This window comes from Gouania willdenowi, chromosome 17 (genome assembly GCF_900634775.1).
Source record: "Gouania willdenowi chromosome 17, fGouWil2.1, whole genome shotgun sequence".
NCBI lineage: Eukaryota > Metazoa > Chordata > Actinopteri > Blenniiformes > Gobiesocidae > Gouania > Gouania willdenowi.
Genome location: NC_041060.1, coordinates 32085973 through 32108038, shown reverse-complemented (window position 1 = coordinate 32108038; position 22066 = coordinate 32085973). Strand labels below are relative to the sequence as shown.

General features: G+C 38.7%; 1 protein-coding gene across 1 annotated transcript in view; it reads right to left on the bottom strand.

Moving 5' to 3' along the window:
• Positions 1 to 22066, bottom strand: part of cntnap2b (contactin associated protein 2b) — a 57413-nt gene that overhangs the window by 26039 nt on the left and 9308 nt on the right. Inside the window, exons 2-10 of the mRNA XM_028472790.1 lie at positions 17402 to 17512; positions 12361 to 12554; positions 8583 to 8730; positions 8145 to 8348; positions 5834 to 6018; positions 3218 to 3361; positions 971 to 1229; positions 742 to 891; positions 467 to 629 (exon numbers count right to left, since the gene is read on the bottom strand). Of these exons, the coding sequence (XP_028328591.1) occupies positions 467 to 629; positions 742 to 891; positions 971 to 1229; positions 3218 to 3361; positions 5834 to 6018; positions 8145 to 8348; positions 8583 to 8730; positions 12361 to 12554; positions 17402 to 17512 (1558 nt within the window). The remainder of the gene's footprint in view (positions 1 to 466; positions 630 to 741; positions 892 to 970; positions 1230 to 3217; positions 3362 to 5833; positions 6019 to 8144; positions 8349 to 8582; positions 8731 to 12360; positions 12555 to 17401; positions 17513 to 22066) is intronic.

Sequence of the window (22066 nt, the reverse complement as noted above, 5' to 3'; positions counted from 1 at the left end):
AAATGATGACAAAAATAGCCTGAAATCTATTAAACAACAACAAAAATACAAAAAACAAAACCATTAAGAAAAGCCATAAAGAACAATGTTCATTGGACAGGCAATTTACATTTCCCCGTGTTGCTGAAAGTTGCTACAAGTATGAAGCACATCTGCTCAGAGTACCTCTGCAACCACGTCACTGATTGCGATGTTACGGTAATTTATATTTTTTTTTTTTAAATAAATGTTATCATTTACTGTGTTTTGAAATGTGAGATGAATTACAATGATTAAATCATACTTATGTGATAAAATGTAAGACTTCTGAAACATTGAGGACTCAGGACTGGAACACATTTCCACGCTCTCTCCAGTTTTGATAAATCAAAATTTTGCCATGGATTTTGACATACGCACGTTTTTGCCGTTCTATCTTTTGTACATGAGGGCCCTGGTGTTTGCTGGTCATAAATATATACTGTACCTGTCTATGATAGCACACATGTCCAGGCTGACATTTTCGAAGGTGCCTATGATCCCCTGTTCCACAGCTCTCAGGTCTGCAAGATGGTCATCTATGTGGATCATCTGCATACATCCTTGGAATGAGCGTTTGAATGATCGAGTGTTGGAGGACAGGAAGTAACCTGAGGATGAGTGGAAAAGTCAAAGAGTCACTAATGACTGATGAATTGCAGTCAGAAAAGAAAAACTGTCCCACATGAATACAGGCTTTAGTCACACTATTAAAGCCTCTACCTCCAAAGTAGTAATTCCCTCTGGTTTGTATCTGGATTGGGATAGCCGTTCTTACTGTAGAGGCTTCATCACCATCCACTGTCAGCATTGCATAGTTTTCCAGTGCATTCAGATGGACACTGTGCCATTGGCCATCATTTAACCCTGAACCTGGAGGGAAAAAATAATGAAAGCCATTATAAATGGAAAAACCACAATGGATGACAACAAAACAAGCAGCTGGGTTTACCTGATGAGATGTCTATACGTGTATTCTTCTTCTGCGTCACATTCATATAGACCGTCACCTTGCTGTCAGTAAGCCCCACCTCCACCCAGCCATCAGCCAGTGCTGTGAACATCAGCAGCCCATTGGGGTTCCACGTCCGGAAAGAGAAACTGACCGACAGAGTGTCGCTGTCACTCTGTCCTGGCAGCAGCAAAAAGGAGGTGGAGTTGAAGAACACGGGAAAAGAGTTGGACTCAGTGCAGGAAAAAGTCAGGTTTCGCTGCAGTGAAGAAGGACAGAGAGTTGAGAATATTAGGGAATGTAGCGCGAGAAGAATAGAGATCAAGCCAGGGCCCAAGTCATGTAGTAGACAGATCAGGCCACTTTTTACAAGCATCACTAAACTAACTAACTAGGGCTCCTGTGGTGAGGGCGGTCTTCTGTCCCCTTGCGTTGAGCCAACCAGGTGATGGTCCCGTGCCAGCAGATCTGCATCCTCCACGGCAACTCTGTGTTGTCTGCGATGATGTCGACCCGCATCGACCCGCATCTTACCTGGCTGCGTCTCTGCGCAGCCAGGTAAGATGCTCTAGGCTGACACGTGTGGGCTCTTTGCACTTTGTTGGAGACCCGCTTGGACCAGCTGATGTTTTCAATGATTCTGAGAGCCCTATTATCAAAACCATCTATTCTTGTAGCCATGTCTCCAAGCCATGGAGCAGAATGGAGAGTACTACCCAGTTGTAAATGCGGAGCATTGTTTTGGGTGGTTTCAAGAGAGAAAGAGACTGAGGTTAGTCCCTCCTACCTCATTAGCATACGGACACAGAAATGTGGAAATAAATAAATGTGGAAATAAATTTAAGACGTTTAATCATTTATTTACCAGTTTTCATTAATTTATTCATGCATTTAATTATTTATTTATTTATTCTTTTATTTATTTATTCCAATATTTATTTACACATGTATCTATTTATTTGTTTACACTTTTGGCAGGTTTGGTCCTCCATAGAAATCAACTCGCTTAGGTTGTAATCATGATTAGTAGAACAGCTTCTGAAAATGTTTGGTTAGGTGAAGCCTGCTAACGGAGATGAATTCAAGATATCATTATCTAACTTTGAAGTACACGCCCTAAATGGTGACAGGAATATCCAGAAATCTATAAAACAACAACAAAACTACAAAAAATTAAAAAAATTAAGAAAAATCTTTGTTGGACAGGCAATTTTCGTTAAATTTACTTTTTCCCATGTTCTTTATACTTTTTTTTTTTTTTTTTGAACAAATGTTACCATTTATTTTTAAATGTGAGACAAATTACAATCATAAAAACATACCTATGAGTTAAAATTTAAGACTTTGGAAACATTGATTAAAGATATTTTAATAACAATTAAGGCCTTATTTTTAGATTAATGAATTGAAAGCCTTTTAAGACTTTTTAAGGATCTGCGGGAACCCTGTAATAATAATAATTACACAGTTAAAATCTCTCTCCTTTATCATCATCATAATCATCATCATCGCTGTAAAGCGTGACAGAATTAGATGCGCTGGAGATTTGAGCAAATAACGCGGCCGCAGAGCGTCCTGCTTTAATACAGAGGGATGTTTGCAGTGAAACATATAAATTGTTTAAAGCGACCTGAGCTAAGTCTCATTAATATATGTGTGGGAACATTTTCTGGTCCATCCTCATCTGTATATGACAGCTTGTTTCACACTGTAGTGGATCAAACTGACTTTACGTTGGATATAGTATGAAAATAATTGAATCACTGTGACCAACAACTTTTAATTAATCATGCAGCAGCAGCTGAGTGATCACAGCTGCTGCTGCGCGAAGCACGAGTCCGTGTGGCTTCAAATGTAACTAACTCCATATTTCTAATTCAATATAATGTTTCAACTTATCGGGGCACTGCACTTATTCCAGGGTGAGAAGTGCGTAAGAGGAAAAGGACTTAAGCAGACAAGAGAATGTGCGTAAAGCCAGATTTGAATGGGAACACCCACATATTAGGGCTGCTCCACCCACAGTGCGTAACTGGGATAAAAGCGCGCAGCAACTGACTTAAGCACAGGGGAAGAATAGCGCGCAGCCAAAAACAACGCTGCTGCGTGACTTTTTGGACTTAGAAGCATGGGAGAATAGAGCCCTAAGTTATTAGGCCATAATGTTACTGGTCCAAGCTTTCCACCACAAACAACATAGATTCAAGTAAAATGTAAATTTGACCTACTGGCAATAATCAAACTTACAAAGCTTGTGGTGTCCACCTTCTTCCTGCGCACCAAGTTGGTGATGTTGTCTCCATTGTAGGTGATTCTCTCCATGCAGCCCACAAAGTTCTCTTTTCCTCCTGAGCTGGGTTTGGCAGATACAGGCACCCCTCCAAAGCTAATCTGAAAACACAATAACACGTTGAGTCACGGGGCACAGCTCTGGTTCTCCTTCATAAACAGTTGGTGCTTTCCTCTCCCTTTACTCTGGCCAGTAGCGGAACAAATCAGAGCCGGGCCGGGGGCGGGGCAAATGACCTTTAAACCCAAACAATAAAGCTCATGATAACATCATTTTACAACATACACATGCCCGCAAACAGCGGGGCTAGCAAGCTTCAGCACCATGGAGAGTGACTATGTCATTTTGAAGTCCATCAAGTCTAACAAAACAAGAGAACAAAAACATTAGGATGGTCACTAACACATATTATAAGCATCTCAGCACCACGGATAGCGACCGCTTTATTTTGACACCCACTAACATTTCAACTCAGAGCCTGTATCAGTAGCTATAAAGTTTAGTAAAACTGGCACAGTGGCCCACATGTTCACAAACACTATAAGTACTAAAGGCCTACTCACCACTATTTGAAGAGCATACGATGAGCCTTGCGCTCTGCGAACTCGTCCGTGATGCTCTGTATGTTCATTTTCTTTGCTCTCTCATTCTCTATGGACAACATGACCATGTCCACTCAGTCTCTACTGTCCCACTGTGATCCTCAACTGGTTTTTAATGAGTTTCAACTTGGAGAATGAACGGGACACGTGACTGACGTGAGCGCGCATTCACGGAGCAGAAACCACGTGGTTTACATATGTGACGCTTGAAAATTTTAAAAATGGCAATGAATGAACCGCTGTTAAGACTCTAAAATAGTTCGTAGCATGTAGAAAGTTTGTCACCTGAGGACGCGTCAGCTTATTTAAGGAAACTCACTTTAAGTACAGGTGAACGATTGTGGGATCCATGCAGCATTCCTGAAAATGAGTGTCATCCGATGTGCGCTCCTGGCCCGATGTTCAATGACCAGACATTTATACATACAGTATCTGATAGAAAAACCCTGTGTATAAACAAAGAAAACCTAAAAGCATTAAGTCTCCAGATGCTTATAACTGTTATGAACAGGCAGGTAGGCGGGCTGCTGGATCCTGTTAGCTAAGGTTTCCGTGTATTTCTGCGTATTCTGATCAGTTTCAACGATGAGTTTCCATCTCTACATTAAGTCTCCTCCTCACTGTCCCACGTCTGCATATCAGTCCATTTACAGCTTTTTATGGTCACTTTTTACTGGATCCAGACTGAGATAGCGCTCGTCTCCTCAGCAGTCTTTTGGTTGTTTTGCACCGAGCCTGCGCGAGCATGCATCTAATTTAGTATGCATACGTCACATGACATAGATCTATATAAACTTGTATAAATCTGCATGATAGGTGACTGACTATCCTCTGGGTGCCTCTGGGCACATGTCATGGAGGGCCCGCCTTCTCCAGCTCCCCTGAGCCGTGGTAGAGACCCGGCTCCCTTAAGTCCTACCTCCTATCCGGGCCCCAAGCCGGGGGTGTGCCGCCCTCCCAGTCCCCCCTATAGCTCCACCCTGACTGTGGCTATTCTATGTTGAACTAGGAACCACAGCTGACAACAGGAGGCAGCTAATGGTGCAGTTTAACTCAATGTGTGAACACAAAACCAGACAATCTGGACTTCAAGCATCCTAAACTCCTCTGTGTACCGAGGCAGGAAAAGTGACGGTCCAGTTTTCAGGAAAGCAGGGTTTTAATGCATTTCAGCACAGCTCAGAACAACCAATAGTACAAGCAGAACATGATTTATGCTTAGCAACACTCTAACATTATCATCCAACGGGGTTGGGGTCAATTATAATTGTAATCGCATAATCGATAATTAATTACAATTATGGCATAATTATAACTGTAAATGTAATTTTAAAAATATGTTGCTGTCATAATCATAATTAAATTGTAATTTAGTCTGGAGAATTTACTTTGTAATTGTAATTGCCATGAAAATTCTATAAAAATGGTCAATTATAATTTAACGCTAAACTGGGTCAGTTCTACGTACAGTTCTACTCATATGTAGTTATTAATTATTAAAATGTGTTTCATATCAAGCTTTACCACATTTTATCATTAAAAAAATAGAAATTGAGGCATATACTGACACAAAAAAAGCTCAGACGCCCACACCAAAAACAAAAAATGATAGATATTTTTTTTTAGTGTATTTTACAGCTGATTTAGGACCCGTTATCATCAGAGATGCTAACAGAAAGCTAACACAAGAGGAAGGTTAACTTTTATTAGGTTGTTTATTTCAGGTTCAGTAATAGTATTTAATTGTAATTTAACTTTAGTAATTAAGAACGTAATTTCAATCAACCTTCTGAGGATAAAAAATTATTGTAATTTAATTGTAATTGAAAAAAATACTAGTATTGTAATCGTAATTGAATTGTAATTGAACATGAGCAATTGAAAACGTAATTGTAACTGAAAAATGTAATTGACCCTCAACCCTGTTATCAAATGATGAACAGAGGTTAATATGACCAAATCAAATCTTACTTCATAGTCCAGATCCAAATGGTCAAATTCTCCATTAGTCCGGAAGGGCTGCGTGTGGTGGTCCAGGGTGAAATTGATATTTCTTCGGTAGCGCTGGATAACAACTGAATGCCAGTGGTCATCATCCAGTAGGCTCCCACTGGTCACAGCTGTGTGACCCTGAATAGACCCATACTGGTTGCTGCCTGGTGACAGAAGTGTGCAAATCAAAGGTTGTACATTTTTTGAGGAAGTTTGAAGGGAAAAAACATGTTTTCTATGCATGATAATAAGCCTTTTCACACCCTGGAACTGCACATGCGTGACCTGGGGGGTCATAGGTCGTGAGGGATAAAAACATAAACAAGCTTGTTTACTTTGTTAATATTTCCAACCTAATGTTCTAATGTTATTCCAGAGATATTTAGGGTTTTAATAGTGTTTATATTATTATTACACATATTCAGACTCTAGGGGCGACCAGGGTTTTCCGCTGATGCCACTTTCAGCCGATCCGAGCACTTTTAAAAACTGATGGGAGCAGCTCAGCAGCAGTATGGAAGCGAGGGCAGTCCCCTCGCTTCCACACAGGTGACACCTGGTGAATGAAAACACAGACTACCTGGGTTTCCAGCGGGCGGAATTTGGACTCTACCCTGGAATGATGCACATATCCGAGCACTTTTGTTAAACCGATGTGAGAAACGGTATCAAAGTCACAGATCGGGATGGGAATCGAAAACCGGTTCTTTCTGAGAACCGGCTCCCAGTAATCCAATTCCTAGGAATCGTTTGTTTGCTTGCCTGACGATTCCGCTTATCAGTTCCTCTTACGTCGCAAATACGTAACAATAAACTCCTCCAGGTCCTGTATATTGTGTTTATGCTAGCACCAAGTGAAGCTCCTTCCACCATATAGTTGTTTGCTGTCCACCATGGAGAATCCACCTCCTCAACCCACAGCTGTGCTGTCCTCCGTGCTGTGTTTGTAGCGTCTCTGTTGCTACGCTAGTCACTTCTGGGTTCTGTACGCTCACGCTAAAGTTCAACAAACTTCAGCAAGAACACACACCTCATCACCAGTTCATGTCCTCATAACAAGTAATCAGACACGGGAGACGGACTGGTACTGATCGTTGTCTTTAGTATGTTCTCAAACACGTTCTCTCGCACGCACGCACGCACACGCACACACACACGGCTGATGACGTCACATGTAACAACGTCTCTGAAGGTCTATTTATAGAAATGTAAACAAAGGCTAAACTAAAGTTTTACCATTTAAATACATAACAATAAGTGCAGCTGTACTTTTGGTTAATATGTTCTTTTTATACAGAAGAATTATTTGTTTTATGTCTGAATTAGTTTTGGATCAATTTGTTCAAGTTCAAAAGGAGCACTGTTAATATTCTCAAATGTTTGTAAAATGTATTGTTGTAATAATAATAATAATAATAATTAATTAATTTTATATAGCGCTTTTGTATATATTATTATCCAGTGAAAACAATCAATACCTGGTGGATTAAAAGAGAGTTGATATCTCTGCAGGAAATTAAAGAGACAAAGATAATATAATAAAGAGTTAAAGCAAACAAATCCATTTGTATTATTTCATTCCCTCACCCACTGAGAATCGATAAGAGAATCGAATCGATAAGCAGTATCGATAATGGAATCAAAATTGCTAAATTCTTATCAGTTCCAATCCCTAGTCACAGATCTTCTCTGTTTCCACATTCTTTCTACCAAGCTTTTTATTTGTGATTTTTATGTATTTTCTGTGTTTGCCTTTATTATTGTTAGTTTATTTTTTGACTTGTGTAGTTATTTTAACAACTGTAAAGTGTCTTTGATTTTTTGAAAAGCGCCTATAAATAAAATATATTATTATTATTGATGGGACAAGTGAGATCTCCGAGTGTGAAAAGGACGGTATGAGTTTGAAAAGGTAAACTTACGAGGTACACCATTCACTGACCAGGTCCATGATTATTTTTATTAAGATATTATTTTAATTCAATTTACAAATTTGAAGTGAAACAGTTTGAAAAGTTAGGAAAAACCTGAATTTTCAGGTCGTGTGCAGCATTAGCTTTAGCAGCTAACTCAGCATTTCTGCCTCGGAGACCGACACCATGTTTACACAAAAAATATTTAAAAGAATCAATGCGACAACGGGTAAAATATTCTAAATCTCTGTCAGACTCGCTTCCTACACCAGACATGGCGGGTTTATCCGTCTCGACCTTTGACCTCATGCATGAGAACTGAACGAGAGCGAGATTTCAGAGAGTGTGAAAAGGTTTGTTGTCGTGCAGGGAGCTACCTAAGTTAATGCTGAGCTGCAGTCTTGCCCTGTGGAGCTCCAGTAAAATGTAGTCGCCCTGTTGTCCCTCTCCGTGAAGCAGCACTCCATTTCCAGCTGTAGTTCTGAACTTCAGAGAGATGACATCCTTTACTATTTTCATCTTCTTACTCCTGAAGCGGTACAATATCACGCTGTGGCCGTCAAAGCTGATCACATCCGACCCTGAAGCAAGCGACAAAAATAAAAAAAAATTAAATGTAACAAATCACTTTATTTCTTTTAAATGGTACTTAAGTAGAAGTAAAATGACTGATTCTGGGGCTATACTGTCCATGTTCATACACTCAGGACTTTACATGCATACACAGATTGTTACATAATATTGTAATGTATATATGATTATGTGAATGTGTTGAACAAATCATTATAACAGGTTGGTCCGTGTTTATTACTCACAGTATGTACAGCCGTAGAGCTCCAAACGCACTCCAATACGCCCATCTCTGTTCCAGTCCAATGGGATAAAGCGGATATAGCGCGCCAGAATGGGATGCTGCATCTCATGACGAACCACACCTTCACTATTCCCGTTGCCTTCAAATGTCTAAAAACAATCATTTATATCAGTACTGTAAAGGTTGTGAACCAAAACCAAAAACCAAATCTGGTCTATGAAATTGTGTGTGCAAACACTTCCTTAGAATTCTATCTAGAAAGCTCATACCCCACCCTATATACCGTATATCACATTCTACCATAAATGGTCAAATTACCAAATGAAGGGATTTACATCCAAACAAGCGTACTGACAAATGGAATATTATTCTCAATTATGGCAGAAAATAGAAGGATATGGAATTTGGGTGATGGAGGCCAGAAAAATGATAGTATATGTTTAGTGGTCACAGTAGTTGCATCATTAATAAAAAATGTAAAAATAAATAAACTAACACTTTATAATAACCATCCATTATAAGTAGTTAATAGATCATTAATAAACTGTTAGACGCTGAGTTATAAATAGCTTGTTGAATATTTGCTTACGATTTGGATTATAACTGTGCCTATAAAATATTAATAGAACTATTAATACTAAACTACTTACTCATGGCTTGTTAAGTATCAGTTAAAACTTTATATACGTTATTGGGACGTTATTCTAAAGTTGCAACTATTCCTCATTTACTCTGACTGGGTCTATTTTCATACATAAGGCGCACCGGAACATACGGCGCACCGGTTTGTTATTATTATTATTATTAAGACGCATTAAGTGAAAGAAAATAGTCAGATAAGTCAAACTTTATTCAACTCATTAACAATAACTCTCAACATTGTTCAGGTTTAACACATAAAATACAGAACATTACACTCACTTTTTCAGTTCAGTATGTTGAAGCACAGTATTGGTACATATCACTCCACAAGGCGCCTGACTACGGTTGCCCTAAAGTGCCAAAACTCCATCAAGAGGTGCAGCATCATAGTTTACCAAAGTTGTACTAAAACATTTTGACATATTCATTTCATACATAAGGCGCACCTGATTATAAGGCGCACTGTCGATTTTTGAGAAAGTTAAAGGATTTTAAGTGCGCCTTATAGCCCGAAAAATACGGTATATAAAATTATATAAATTGGTCAAGAACTACCGAAAATGTCTGACATCTGTAATTGTAGACAAAGGTTTCTGAACTAAATATTAAGTTCCATTTTTCTATTTCGTATTTGAAAATCATACAATGTGTTTTTGTCGATGTTTTATTATATATTCTGTCAATGACAGATGAAGTGCATCTATAATAAAAATTACAGACCTCTCCAGTCTTTGGAAGTGGGAAAACTTGCAAAATCGACATTGTATCAAACACTTATTTTTCCCACTGTAGTAATAAATCATTAACATACAGTTAACTTGTAATTTACAACTTAAGTAACAGCTTGTAAATTATCTATTGGTTATCTATAAGACACCGTTGAATTGTTAAACTGTTAACAAATATTCAACAGGCAATGTATAACTCATTAACTAACACTTTATTAATGATCTATTAACTACTTATAACGGATAGTTATTATAAAGTGTTACCAATAAATGAGTGACAGTATGTTATCACAGCACAAGTTTCACTGGGTTAAATGTTGCAGAGGTGAAGAAAAAGTGATCTGATCCAAAGTTAAATGGCAAGAAAAGAGAGGCATGGCACGGTCAGCGCATGCCTGCTACAGGTGGGGGGCAGGGCACAGTGGGGACATCAAAATAGCCTTGGGACAGCCAGCGTGTGTGCTACAGTGTCGGAGGGGGAAGAAGACAATGAATTGCAACGACCACAGGCCTGCTTGTCCCCTACACCAGTCCTTAAAGGCTCCTGGCAGTGGCTGAGTCCTGATCGACACCTGGACTTTGTTGCTGACACAGCTCTGTGTCAGGGTGAATGAGTTCAGCCAGGCCACTACACATTTGATAGGTTCAAGGGCCCAAAATGATAAATTCAAAGCCTTAAGTCCCAAACATACTCGGGCAAAAAACGTACACGGAGCAGATTGTCCGCACTTCTCCAAGGGTGCACCACCGCGCAGTAGTATCAAGTAAAATCCTACATTTCCCACAGTCCTTAGCGCTTCTCTCTAGTCCATTTACTCTTTCTGGGACGTGTTTTAAAAGTGTCGGTACTTTTGTAGCTCGGCTTCATCTGTTCTGCTCTGTTACACCAGGAGGGTGAAATGCAGGTCGATGTGAAAAATACATACAACAGTGTTTTCTGGGACACAGCGGACTCCGCACGATTGTAAAATCTAAACTTTGCACTTAATTGGCCTGTAGTCCAACTATGTTTGAGCCTTTAATATGATCATAGCTTACTAAAAGAACACATCTATGGCCAACACCAGGCACGGTTTTCTAAGGGCTCTATTCTCCCGTCTGGACTTAAGCGCTTCTTTGCACGCCTGCAGTTACGAGCTTCTCTCCTTTGCGTATTCTCCAGTCCAGGCTGCTGACACGCCCACCGCGCGTAAGGAGCCACAAAGCGCGTATGTGTGAATGAAGGCGGGCTGAAGGAAAGGAAGCGGTGATGTCATTTTTTTTGGGCTGTCTCGTAATCACGGAACATGGAGTTTTCCCAACGCTTGTAAATGTCATTGAAATCCGTGAAAATGATAAAGTTAATTTAATTTGAAATGCCTTCATTGTTAAACAATATAACAGGTTGATTTGATCAAATCATTGATCAGATTATTGCAGTGTGACTGAGTCACAGTTAAAATATCTCTCCTTGATCATCATCATCATCATCATCATCATCATCGCTGTAAAGCGTGACAGAGTTAGATGATGGAGATATGAGGAAATAACTCGGCCACAGAGCGTCCTGCTTTAAAACAGAGGGATGTTCGCAGTGAACCAGAACTATTGGCTTCCATAATACACTGTTTTAAATATAAATTGTTTAAAGCGACCTGAGCTGAGCCTCATTAAAATATGTGTGGGAACAGTTTCTGGTGCATCCTCATCCTCATATGACAGCTTGTTTCACTCTGTAGTGGATCAAACAGTGACTTTATGTTGGACATAGTATGAAAATAGTTGAATCACTGTGACCAACGTGGACAGAAGTCTATCAGAGTTTTAATTAATAGCGCAGCAACAGCTGAGTGATCACAGCTGCTGCTGCATGACGCACGAGTCTGTGTGGCTACAAATGTAACCAACTCCATATTTCTAGTATAATGTTTCACCTTATTGGGGCGCTGCACTTATTCCAGGAATGAGCACACCGGAGAATGTGCGTAAAGCCAGATTTGAATGGGAACACCCACATTTCAAGGCTGCTCCAGCCACAGTGCGTAACTGGGATGAAGGCGCGTAGTGACTGACTTAAGTACAGGGGGAGAATAGCATACAGCCAAAAACAGCGCCGCTACGCAGCTTTTTGGACTAATATACATGGGAGAATAAGATAAAAGTTATAATTAACTCTTCCATTAAAGTAAAGTTGTGATAGAAACTCAGCTTTCATTTAAACCTCATTTATGAATATATTGGTAACATTTTATTCTGCAAAAAAGTGATTTCTTTTTTCATATTCTTAGGACACAAACTTTTTGTAGAAAACACATTCCAGTTAGATAAGTCAAAGGGTGCGGTCACTAAAACAACTACATTGACTTTATCAGTTTTCATTGGATAAATTGTGTGGTATGAATAGTAACATATAATGGGAACACATCTCACCCAAATGTTTTTATCCTGCAGATAAGGCCTCCAGTTTTTTTGCATGTCACTGTAAAGAAGTTGATACTTGCTGGTCCAATCGAGGCTGTTGTAGCGACCCTGCGTAGCTATGGCAACCACCTGCTTCCTGGATCCGAGGTCTACCTGTAGCCACTGGTAATGATCAGTATCCAAGGGCGACCAACCCCCAGAACCTAAAAAAGATTTTGGGCAAAATGAAAGACAGAAACTTTTTCTTCAATGTTCACAACATTTTCCACTTTTAAAAAAAACATTTCTTAAGATGACTTTGTTTGTGTCGGATTAATTGGTACATGCTGTTGAGGTGGACTTGTTTATGACTGTGTGTTCACAGTCTTTTATACAACAGGTAAACACACTATAAAATATACAGCTTGTACAGATAATGCATTGATCCAGGAACTGATCATTATTGGCAGCAGTGACGTGCAGTCAGGGTAGGCAAGGTAGGCAGTGCCTACCCAAGGGTGAATTGATATTTTGATTATTTGTTTTAATAATAATATAATTAAAAAAAAATTATTTTCCATTTCCAATAGCCTACAGTACCTATAAGTTTGAAAGTGTCCATATTTTGTGTGTTTCATAGCCCAAATTACTAAACAGTGCTATTTCCTGGGACGGCTGCCGTCTCACTCCGCTGTAAGGCAAGAGAAGGCCACGCCCCCTCCCAAAAGGAAGCGGCTGCTCTGCCTCTGTTCCCATAGCGTGTTTTTGTGTTTGCGCATGCGCAGTCAGTTCCCCAAGATGACAACCATTTACGTCCAAAGGCAGATCTCTACACTGCCTTTGGACGTAACCTCGCTATGCTAAATGCGATACCTAAGTTCACAGAGCATTAGTGAATTGATCCCATGTGACCGCTGCTGCTACGTTCTCTCTCGCTCTAGCGAGTGGGCAGGAAAACACTAACATGACAGCGCTAGAGACGATAAAGAAACTTTCTTTTGAGGAAAATCAACAGCTTTTAAAAGATGGGAGACCAACACCTGAGCTACCAGACCTTCAGCAAAGGTAAGGTCAGAAAATGTTTGTTGTACTTTTCACAGTGAATGGTATAAAAGGAAGGATTGACTTTGTGGATGCTCCTCACTGAGGATGTTCTGAGTTGTTGTTGTCATGTTCTCCGTGTTTCTGTGTTTCCAACACAAACAACGGATGTGCTGCCGTGTCATGAGATATATCTTGTTGGGAGAGTATGGAGGCTATATTAAATAATTGTTTGTTTCTTTAATAGTGTTTTACAATGTTGATTTTGTTTGATTAACACTTGCCAGCAGAAACATATGGAATTGTCATTGGTGGTCTCGATTTGCAACGTGCCTACCCAACCCTAGTGGTCACGGCACGTCACTGATTGGCAGATATCTGTAAAAACAAATCGATCAGATCAGATTTCGCTTGCAAGCCCATCACATATTGGCCAAGGCAAAAGTCACAACAGTTGTGACCTACAAAAAGCTAAAATAGCATCTACAGTCGAACAATTTCACAAACGACCTGCAAAAAATGGTACATTTGCGTGGGAACTGTGCAAAGGGAGATATTCAGTAGTTACAGATATGGAGAAAAGCCTATTCTGTCATAATTCTAAAAGTAGTTGTGATATCCATCTTGGCAGAGAGCTAAATAGATTGTCCAATAATCAAAGCTCGCCTCCCCCTGCCCATTGGTGTCAAGTCATCTGTAAAGGACCATTATTGTAACTAAAGTATTTCTGTGTGCAATGCAATCCGTCTGTCTGTACTTTGTGGGATGGATTCACTAAGATCTAAAATAAAGGGTGGTAAACCAAGTGCGTCCCTAAAATCTTTGGTGGTGCTGTTTCTTCTACTGTTGTGGGAAATTCACTAACATTGGTGCGCGTATAGACATGGATAAGACCGCCCTATTTAAATGAACATTTTGCTCTTTCAATGTGGAGAGGTGAGTGCACAGAAGCACAAAATGACATTTGAAGAAGTGAAATCGGAGGCAGGTGGACCTCTCTGTCTGCTGCACAAACATTTAATAATGTAGAAAATAAAATAAGAAAATAAAAATGCTGTTTAATAAATTAGGTTTTAAAGTTTAATAAACTTTAAAACCTAATTTTTTTAACCTAATTTAATGTGGTTGTTCCGTCAGTTCCTGTAACTATGCTCTTATCAGTTCATGGAAAACAGGCAGATTTGGACAGAAACTGTCCTATTGATCTGTTGATGCCATTGATCTGAGTTACTGTAGCAACAGAGTCTGTCAATCAGTCAATCAGCACTATTAGAAGACGATCTACTGACCATCATCAGCAGGTCTGAGCTTCTGAATAGCGCTGTGTCATGCACACTCTCAAATGGGAATATTGTGTCATCGCTGTGTAAATTACGCAGCTGGTCAGCTGATCCTGGCCTGATGCTCCCGCCATAATTGTGACACTAGAGTTCTCACTGAAGCGATGCGTCCGGAGCGACATCCATGGAGCTCCGCGCACAGTGACTTCCTGCACCGCAGCCACACCAGACTCCACATGGGCAGCCTCATATTCAGCTGTTTATCTCCCTCACACACACTTTACTCTGCATTTTCTTTCAGTGGGTGTTAATATTGACTATAGTTTTATTCAAATTATTTTCTTATACTAGAAAGGTTAACTGGAGCATTTTTTCGATCTCCACTGTGTTTTGTGTCAACATTCAGTAAACATATGATCTCTGCGTGTGAGTTTGCACCTGCCTGAGGGTCGTACTGTTTTCGGCTGTCCTCCTCCCATTTTTTTGCTCCCCTTGTGAGATCCGCCTACTTATACTGATATTATTCAGAGGGAAAGGTGCTAAATGGATTGTGGGCACATTGTGACGCGCTCAACACGCATAGTCTTGATTCCCTTGGGGCTTGTACCCCTTATTAATGCTGGAATGACATTTGCATAGGTTTTAATTAGGGATGCAACAATTAATCGTAAGGCAGTTAAAAATCGATTCATAGGTATCACGGTTCACATCGATGCTCTGAAAATTGAATCGCAGTACTTTTTTTAAACAGCAGAAGGCGCTATCTATCCTTCTCGTATAAAAGTGTAGGCGGCGGGCGGAATCTGCTACTACTTTCTTTCTGGCCGCCATCTACTCTTAAACATGTTCATAAATAATTCTTTACCCCTTTAGCACCGAAAGAATATCTGTAATATTATGTGAATATCTGTAAAAGTCATGTTTTTCTATTAGCTCTGTCTGCTAGCATAACATCTCTTCTTCACTGCAAGGATATCTGCATGCCAACCGACCACTGGATTACCAGCGCCCTCTGCTGGTCCAAACAAATATCTGACGTAAATACAGTGCAGACTGTTTTTTTTTTTTTTTTAAGTCCAATTGTTAAGGCACAAAATATATGCATGATTGATATGTTGCAATAAATTAGCAATTAGCATGTGTTGACCGACATGATCATGTGTTTATTCTAATTCAAGTTATTTTTTGTAGCCCTTCAAATACCTTAACTCAAAAAAATGTTGTTCATGTAACATTACTCGATATAATCGTAACTGTCTAGAATTTAACACACTAGTGTTTTAATTGAGAAGACTTTAATCCAGGTGAGATTAGACAAAATGGCTCCTTTAAGAGTAAAGGTTGCAGACCTCTGAGTTAAGAGAAGCACGCTAACGGAGAAATAGTCTGTATATGTTTATCCAGCTTCGTAGTATAGGCCCCACATCCCACAATGCAATTTACAAAAATGTCAACAAACAAAGTGTTTACGGTGGCAATGAAAACAAAATTTGAGAGAAATTTTCAAATTTTACATCTTTTTTTTGTTTTAATAATGTATGAGGCCTAAAATATGTCTTTTTCTTAAAAAAGCAAATTGTTGTGTCAAGCGTTAAAGTAAAAAACAAAGTGCCACTGACACGGTTTCCTGAAAAACCTTGTCTGAATAAACAAAACAAAACATACTATTCAAAAATGAATGTTGCTGGAACTATGACATGGAAGTCAAGTGAAACTTCAAAGGAACCATCAAAGGCGATCAGCAGAAACTCCTCTGAGGAAGACTGGCAGTTGAGAGTCGAAACATGTCAGGAGATAAAAATTCTTGAAAAACCTTGTCTGAATAAACAAAACAACTCAACATACTATTCAAAAAGAAGACAAAATGAATGTCGCTGGAACTGCCACAGCCAGACTGACAATTCCTGCCAGGCTGAAACTAGAACCACACAGCTAATATATGTATGCTCATCATCATTATCACATCCTTTTAAAAACATAAAAAACACAACTGATTACTGGTCCACACACACTTTTTTGCTGACTGCTGGAGGCAACAACCTGCCTTTGCTGCAGTAGAACAACAACAGGAAACTGTATAAATTGGTATATGTTAAGCTAATTAGATTAGATGATCCTTTTTTTAATCCCACAGTGGGGAAATTCACACGTCACAGCAGCCAAAGACACAAAGAGCAAGCAAACAAGAAAGCTAAATACAAATATAGAAAGGAAAAATTAAGGCAAAAAATAAAATATACAATAAAAAATAAGATCGATAAAAATGACCTTTTTTACTCTCAATGATACAGTAAAGTGAGGTCTAATTAGTTGTTAGAATACAATACAGTAGAACAGAATAAACCTTTATTGATCCCCAGAGGGGAAATTCACACATTGCAGCAACACCATCGAATAGCAAAAGTAAACAGAAGAAGAAAAAATACTAACATAGGATAATAGTGCAACTATGAGACGGACATAAATTAGAAAAAAATGTAATATAAAAACAAAAAAAGACAAATTAAGGAAAATGGTTGTTTTTGAGTTAAACAGTGGTGTTGACAGTGGGAACAAAGGAACGCCTTTGAAAATCAGAATAAATGGAAGTGAAAGTTCAAACAGCGTTTGAGACTTTTAAGAAAGGTGCATTATGGGGGAAAAGCTAGTCAATGTAACAAAAAAGGCTAAACAGTTACAGAGTGCATGTAAATTAATGTTAAAAATGAAAAAAAGAATAAATAAAAGGGCATGTGCAAAATGTGACATACCTTGTTTTCGATTGAGTTTGGCATAACCAGCTCCATATCCTCGACCATATACTGATGAGCTAGTGAAAGAGCTGTAAGGAAGAGGCGTGGCCAAGCTGTCTTCACATTTCCCTGGGACAAAAAAGCAAAAACAAACAATGTCACCTTCATCCCTGTGTCTTATGGCAGCAACTCAAAGTATGCACAACACACCGTTTATTACTGACAATATTCTAACGGTTGTCTCTGTGTGTGTGTGTGTGTGTGTGTGTAAGTGTGTGGAAACAGGTGCAGTTTATGGTAATAAGTCCCTTCGTATGCTATACAAAAAGCAATGACATAACTGCTTAAAATAACAAAAGAAAGATTATCTGTCCTCTTAAGAACCTCCACAACAGCTACTACCATTGTCTCTTCTCTTACATTGTGCAAATGTACTTCTACGACCCTGCTTACTTTCTTTCAGCTCTTGTTTTTAAAGCAGTTAAAAAACACAAGTACTGCTGTTTCTTCAGCACAATCATTTGCTTCATTATCCAAAAGACAGAGTTGAACATATTGTATTTTAAAATTAATTTCTATTACCATTTTGCAGATATGTACTTTTCTTATTTTTCCAATTTTTATTCTATTTAGTAAGTATACCTTTTTTTCCACATGACAAAAAAAACATTATGAAATAAAAGGAAATGATAAACAAAAAAAATGTCAAGACATTACTTCTTTAAGGCGCAGCATTATGAAAAACACATTATAATGACTTTGCTACAGTGATATACATCCTATTAGCCTCATTCAGAGGTTCAAAGTTCTGTTTTCTCCCTCCATTGTTATTCCACATTTTGTAAAAATCAGCTCCAAACGGGCGAGTTGGAGTTTTCTCGCGCTGTGACGTGACATCGCGGAAACTCCTCCTCCTGACAATCCTCTTCATCCCTCCCTCTCAAACTACATCACAGGTAAAACAAACACTGCGGTTTAATATAGAACTAGTACAGTGCCCGTCGGAAGTATGCATTCATGTGGGAGCATAAGTACAGTTGTCAATTATGGCCAAATGACAATATGTTTGAAGATTGGATGTACAAAGAGGTGTGCATACTCTGTACTCTGTAGTGTTATAAAGGGGTTTATTTGCGGGTGCAACATAAAATAGCGTGTGCGATTTCCCTGGTTTAATTTTATGGGACGTGCATGATAAATGTTGTTTTTTATACTCATTTTTATATTTTTTTTGTTTGATGTATTTTTCTGCAATGTATGTTTTTGGAGTCATTATGTGTATTTTTGTATCTTTCTGTTGTCTTTTTGTGCATTTTTTGTATAATTATTGTTTTTTGTTGCCATTGCAGTGTGATTCTGGAATCATTTTGTGTATCTTTGTATCTTTTTTAGTGTAGTTTTGTGCATTTCTATTGTCATCTCTCACACACGTCGCAATCCGTCGCAGGTTGTTAAGAGAGACACGGAAGTACCACGAGAAATACACATTTTGCAACACCAAGTAGCGCTCTCAATACAGCACTCTTACCGAGGGAGCCGTAATCTTAAAATTAACGGTTTGACTGTTTTGCTTCACCAAATTACTCCAAAATAACAAATACACACACTTGTGGTATTTGGAAGCCATTGACTAAGTTTCAGGTCAAACTCACACCGCGTCGGAGAGATATTTGCTCCACACACTACCTTTTTGTTATCACCATCCACACCACAAGATGCAACATAGCAAAATAATGCCCACTCATGCATGTGCATGAAAGCCCCTCTGAAAGTGACTTTTCAGAGGCTAAAACTCCAGAAAACAGGCGAGTTTGGGAAAATGAACCTCAAGTACTATGTTGTTGGGGTTCTTAGAACAAATGGAGATGGGTGAAAAACAGCATAATACTGGACCTTTAAAGGGTGTGTACAATATAACATGAACAAGGCCTGTGGTGTGTGACTATATAGTCACACACCACAATGTTTCTTGTTTTTAATTATCAACGATTTTCCCCAGTTTTAAATCACAGCATTCTTCCTTAATTTTTAATTTGAAGGCAAGTCTTTTGATCTAAAGAATATCATCCATAATTATCATCATTTTTTGAGGTTCGGTCCTTCGGTGTTGAGCCAGTTTTTAGTGGTGACCTTCTTTCCAGCTTTGCTAGAAGGATCTTCACCAGATATTCGATATTTGCTTTTCTGAACAGACAATAGGCAAAGCAAGGCAAATTTATTTGTATAGCACATTTCATACACAAGGCAACTCAATGTGCTTTACATGATAAAACATTCAACAGATCGCAGGTTATTGTTACAGTTTTAAAATATGAGGTTAAAGAGATATTGGCACCAAGTACAATATTGAAGTTGTCTACTGCATTTTATCTAGTATTTAGGCTCTATTCCAGGGGTGTTAAACATACAGCCCACAAACAAAACCAAGATACAACAAACTTCCACAGCCACGTAAAGAAATAGCAAGAACGGATAATTGCACAAGACACTATCTATTTAGTAAAAATAACAATATCTATTATCTAAATAGCAATGCTGCATGAATGTCTGGGTACCAGATATTCCTTTCATTCATTTAGCCATCTACACTTACAGTATTTACACTAGCTTATTCCTGCAGTCATGGTCGCCATAGCCACATAGCATCATATCCAGATATCTGACAGCAAAATGGAGATACGAAATTTTGTCTATATTGTTGGTACTCGCTGGACAGGAACGAATATAGAAAAAACATACACACTCCCATTCAATCCTACAGGCAAGTTCCTAACGTCAGAGGTGACAAGTAACAAAGTACAAATACTTTGTTACTCTACTTAATTCGTTTTTTCTGGTGTCTGTACTTTACTTGAGTATTCATTTTTTTTGGCAACTTTTTACTTTTACACCTTACTTTTTTAAACAAATATCTGTACTTTCTACTCTTTATATTTTAAAAATGAGGTTGTTACTTCTAAGATGTTCAAAGATGACGTCACTACGTAAAAAGATGCAAAACTTTTGTAGTTTGAGCTTTTTTCTGTTAGGCAGGTCCCTTAGTTTTATAGTTAACATTTTCAAGTTTTTGAAAATGTTAAACTCAAGTGCTAAAGTCTCCAGGCATTCATAAAGGGTAAAAGATTCAATTTATTTCCAAGTACCAGTTCTTAAAAATGTTAAAATGAAATTTGCTCTGGGAACACATTTTATTTACAAATAAAACTGCGCAGTCAGTTCTCCAAGATGACGACCATTTACGTCCAAAGGCAGATCTCTATGCTGCCTTTAGACGTAACCTCGCTATGCTAAATGCTATACATAAGTTCAGTGCATTAGTGAAATGATCCCATGTGACCGCTGCTGCTACCTTCGCTAGCTAGTGGGCGGGATGAAACTACAGGCAGGATGACAGCGCTAGAGACGATAAAGAAACTTTTTTTTGAGGAAAAACGACAGCTTTTAAAAGATGGAGACGAACACCTGAGCTACCAGAGCTTCAGCAAAGATAAGGTCAGAAAATGTTTCATACTTTTCACAGTGAATGGAACAAAAGGAAGGATTGGCTTTGTGGATGCTCCTCACTGAGGCTGTTGTTGTTGTCATTTTCTCTGTGTTTCTGTGTTTCCAACACAAACAACGGATGTGCTGCCGTGTCATGAGATATATCTTGTTGGGAGAGTATGGAGGCTATATTAAATAATTGTTTATGTTTATTTAATGGTGTTTTATGATGTTGATTTTGTTAGATGGCTAAATACTTGTTCATATGGATCTTGTTTTGGTTTTTTCTTTCTTATTATGAATTTTATATTTTGATAAGCGCATTGAGATGACTTTGTTGGAAATTGCTTTATACAAATAAAGTAGATTTGAATTGAATTAACACTTGACAGCAGAAACATATGAAATTGTCATTGGTGGTCTGGATTTGCAACGTGCCTACCCAACCCTAGTGGTCACGGCACGTCACTGTGTACATGTCATTGAACTGTGAAAGAAAGAGAACATGTCAACTCTGAAAGGTTTCCTGCCAGGGCCTCATCATTAGTTATTTTCTGCTCCTTCTATAGCAGGTGGATCTCTTTTGTTCCTGCAAATGTAAGACATTTTTACATTTCTTCTCTGTACATTTATTGCGTTAAACATTTTGCAGATGTTCAAAATGGACAGAGGTGATTGTTACATCATTCACAGAGACAGTGGGACTAGCTGAGATGTGCAGTGAGCATTCTCAGTGTGTCCAGTGTTCCCACTGCTGCCAAAGCTCAATTTCAGAGTCAGCTTCATCCTTAACTACAGGTCAGAGCAGGAAGGATTATCACTGTGGTGCTCTGATCAGACCATGCTCTTCTCCGACCCCTGGGATAATTAGACAACCATGAAAAATAATTGAGGGGAATCCCATTCAGACTGAGACATCCATTTTTTTCACAATGCCAAGCAGTAATAGGCTACTAACCTTTATTAGTGAGGATGCAGGAGGCATCCTCACCATTGTTTTTTCTTCCATTGTCGCTAACACATCCAAATAAGCTATCAAAAAATTAAAAACGTTCCCGAGATTTATGCTTGTACTTTTATCATTTGTAACTTTTAAACTTTTTGACTTATTACATTTTTTCTTTCCCATTCATTTCTATTGGAAATTTTGACTTTTTCAACTTTTAAGCCCTTCATCCCCAGCATTCTTCAACTGATTTG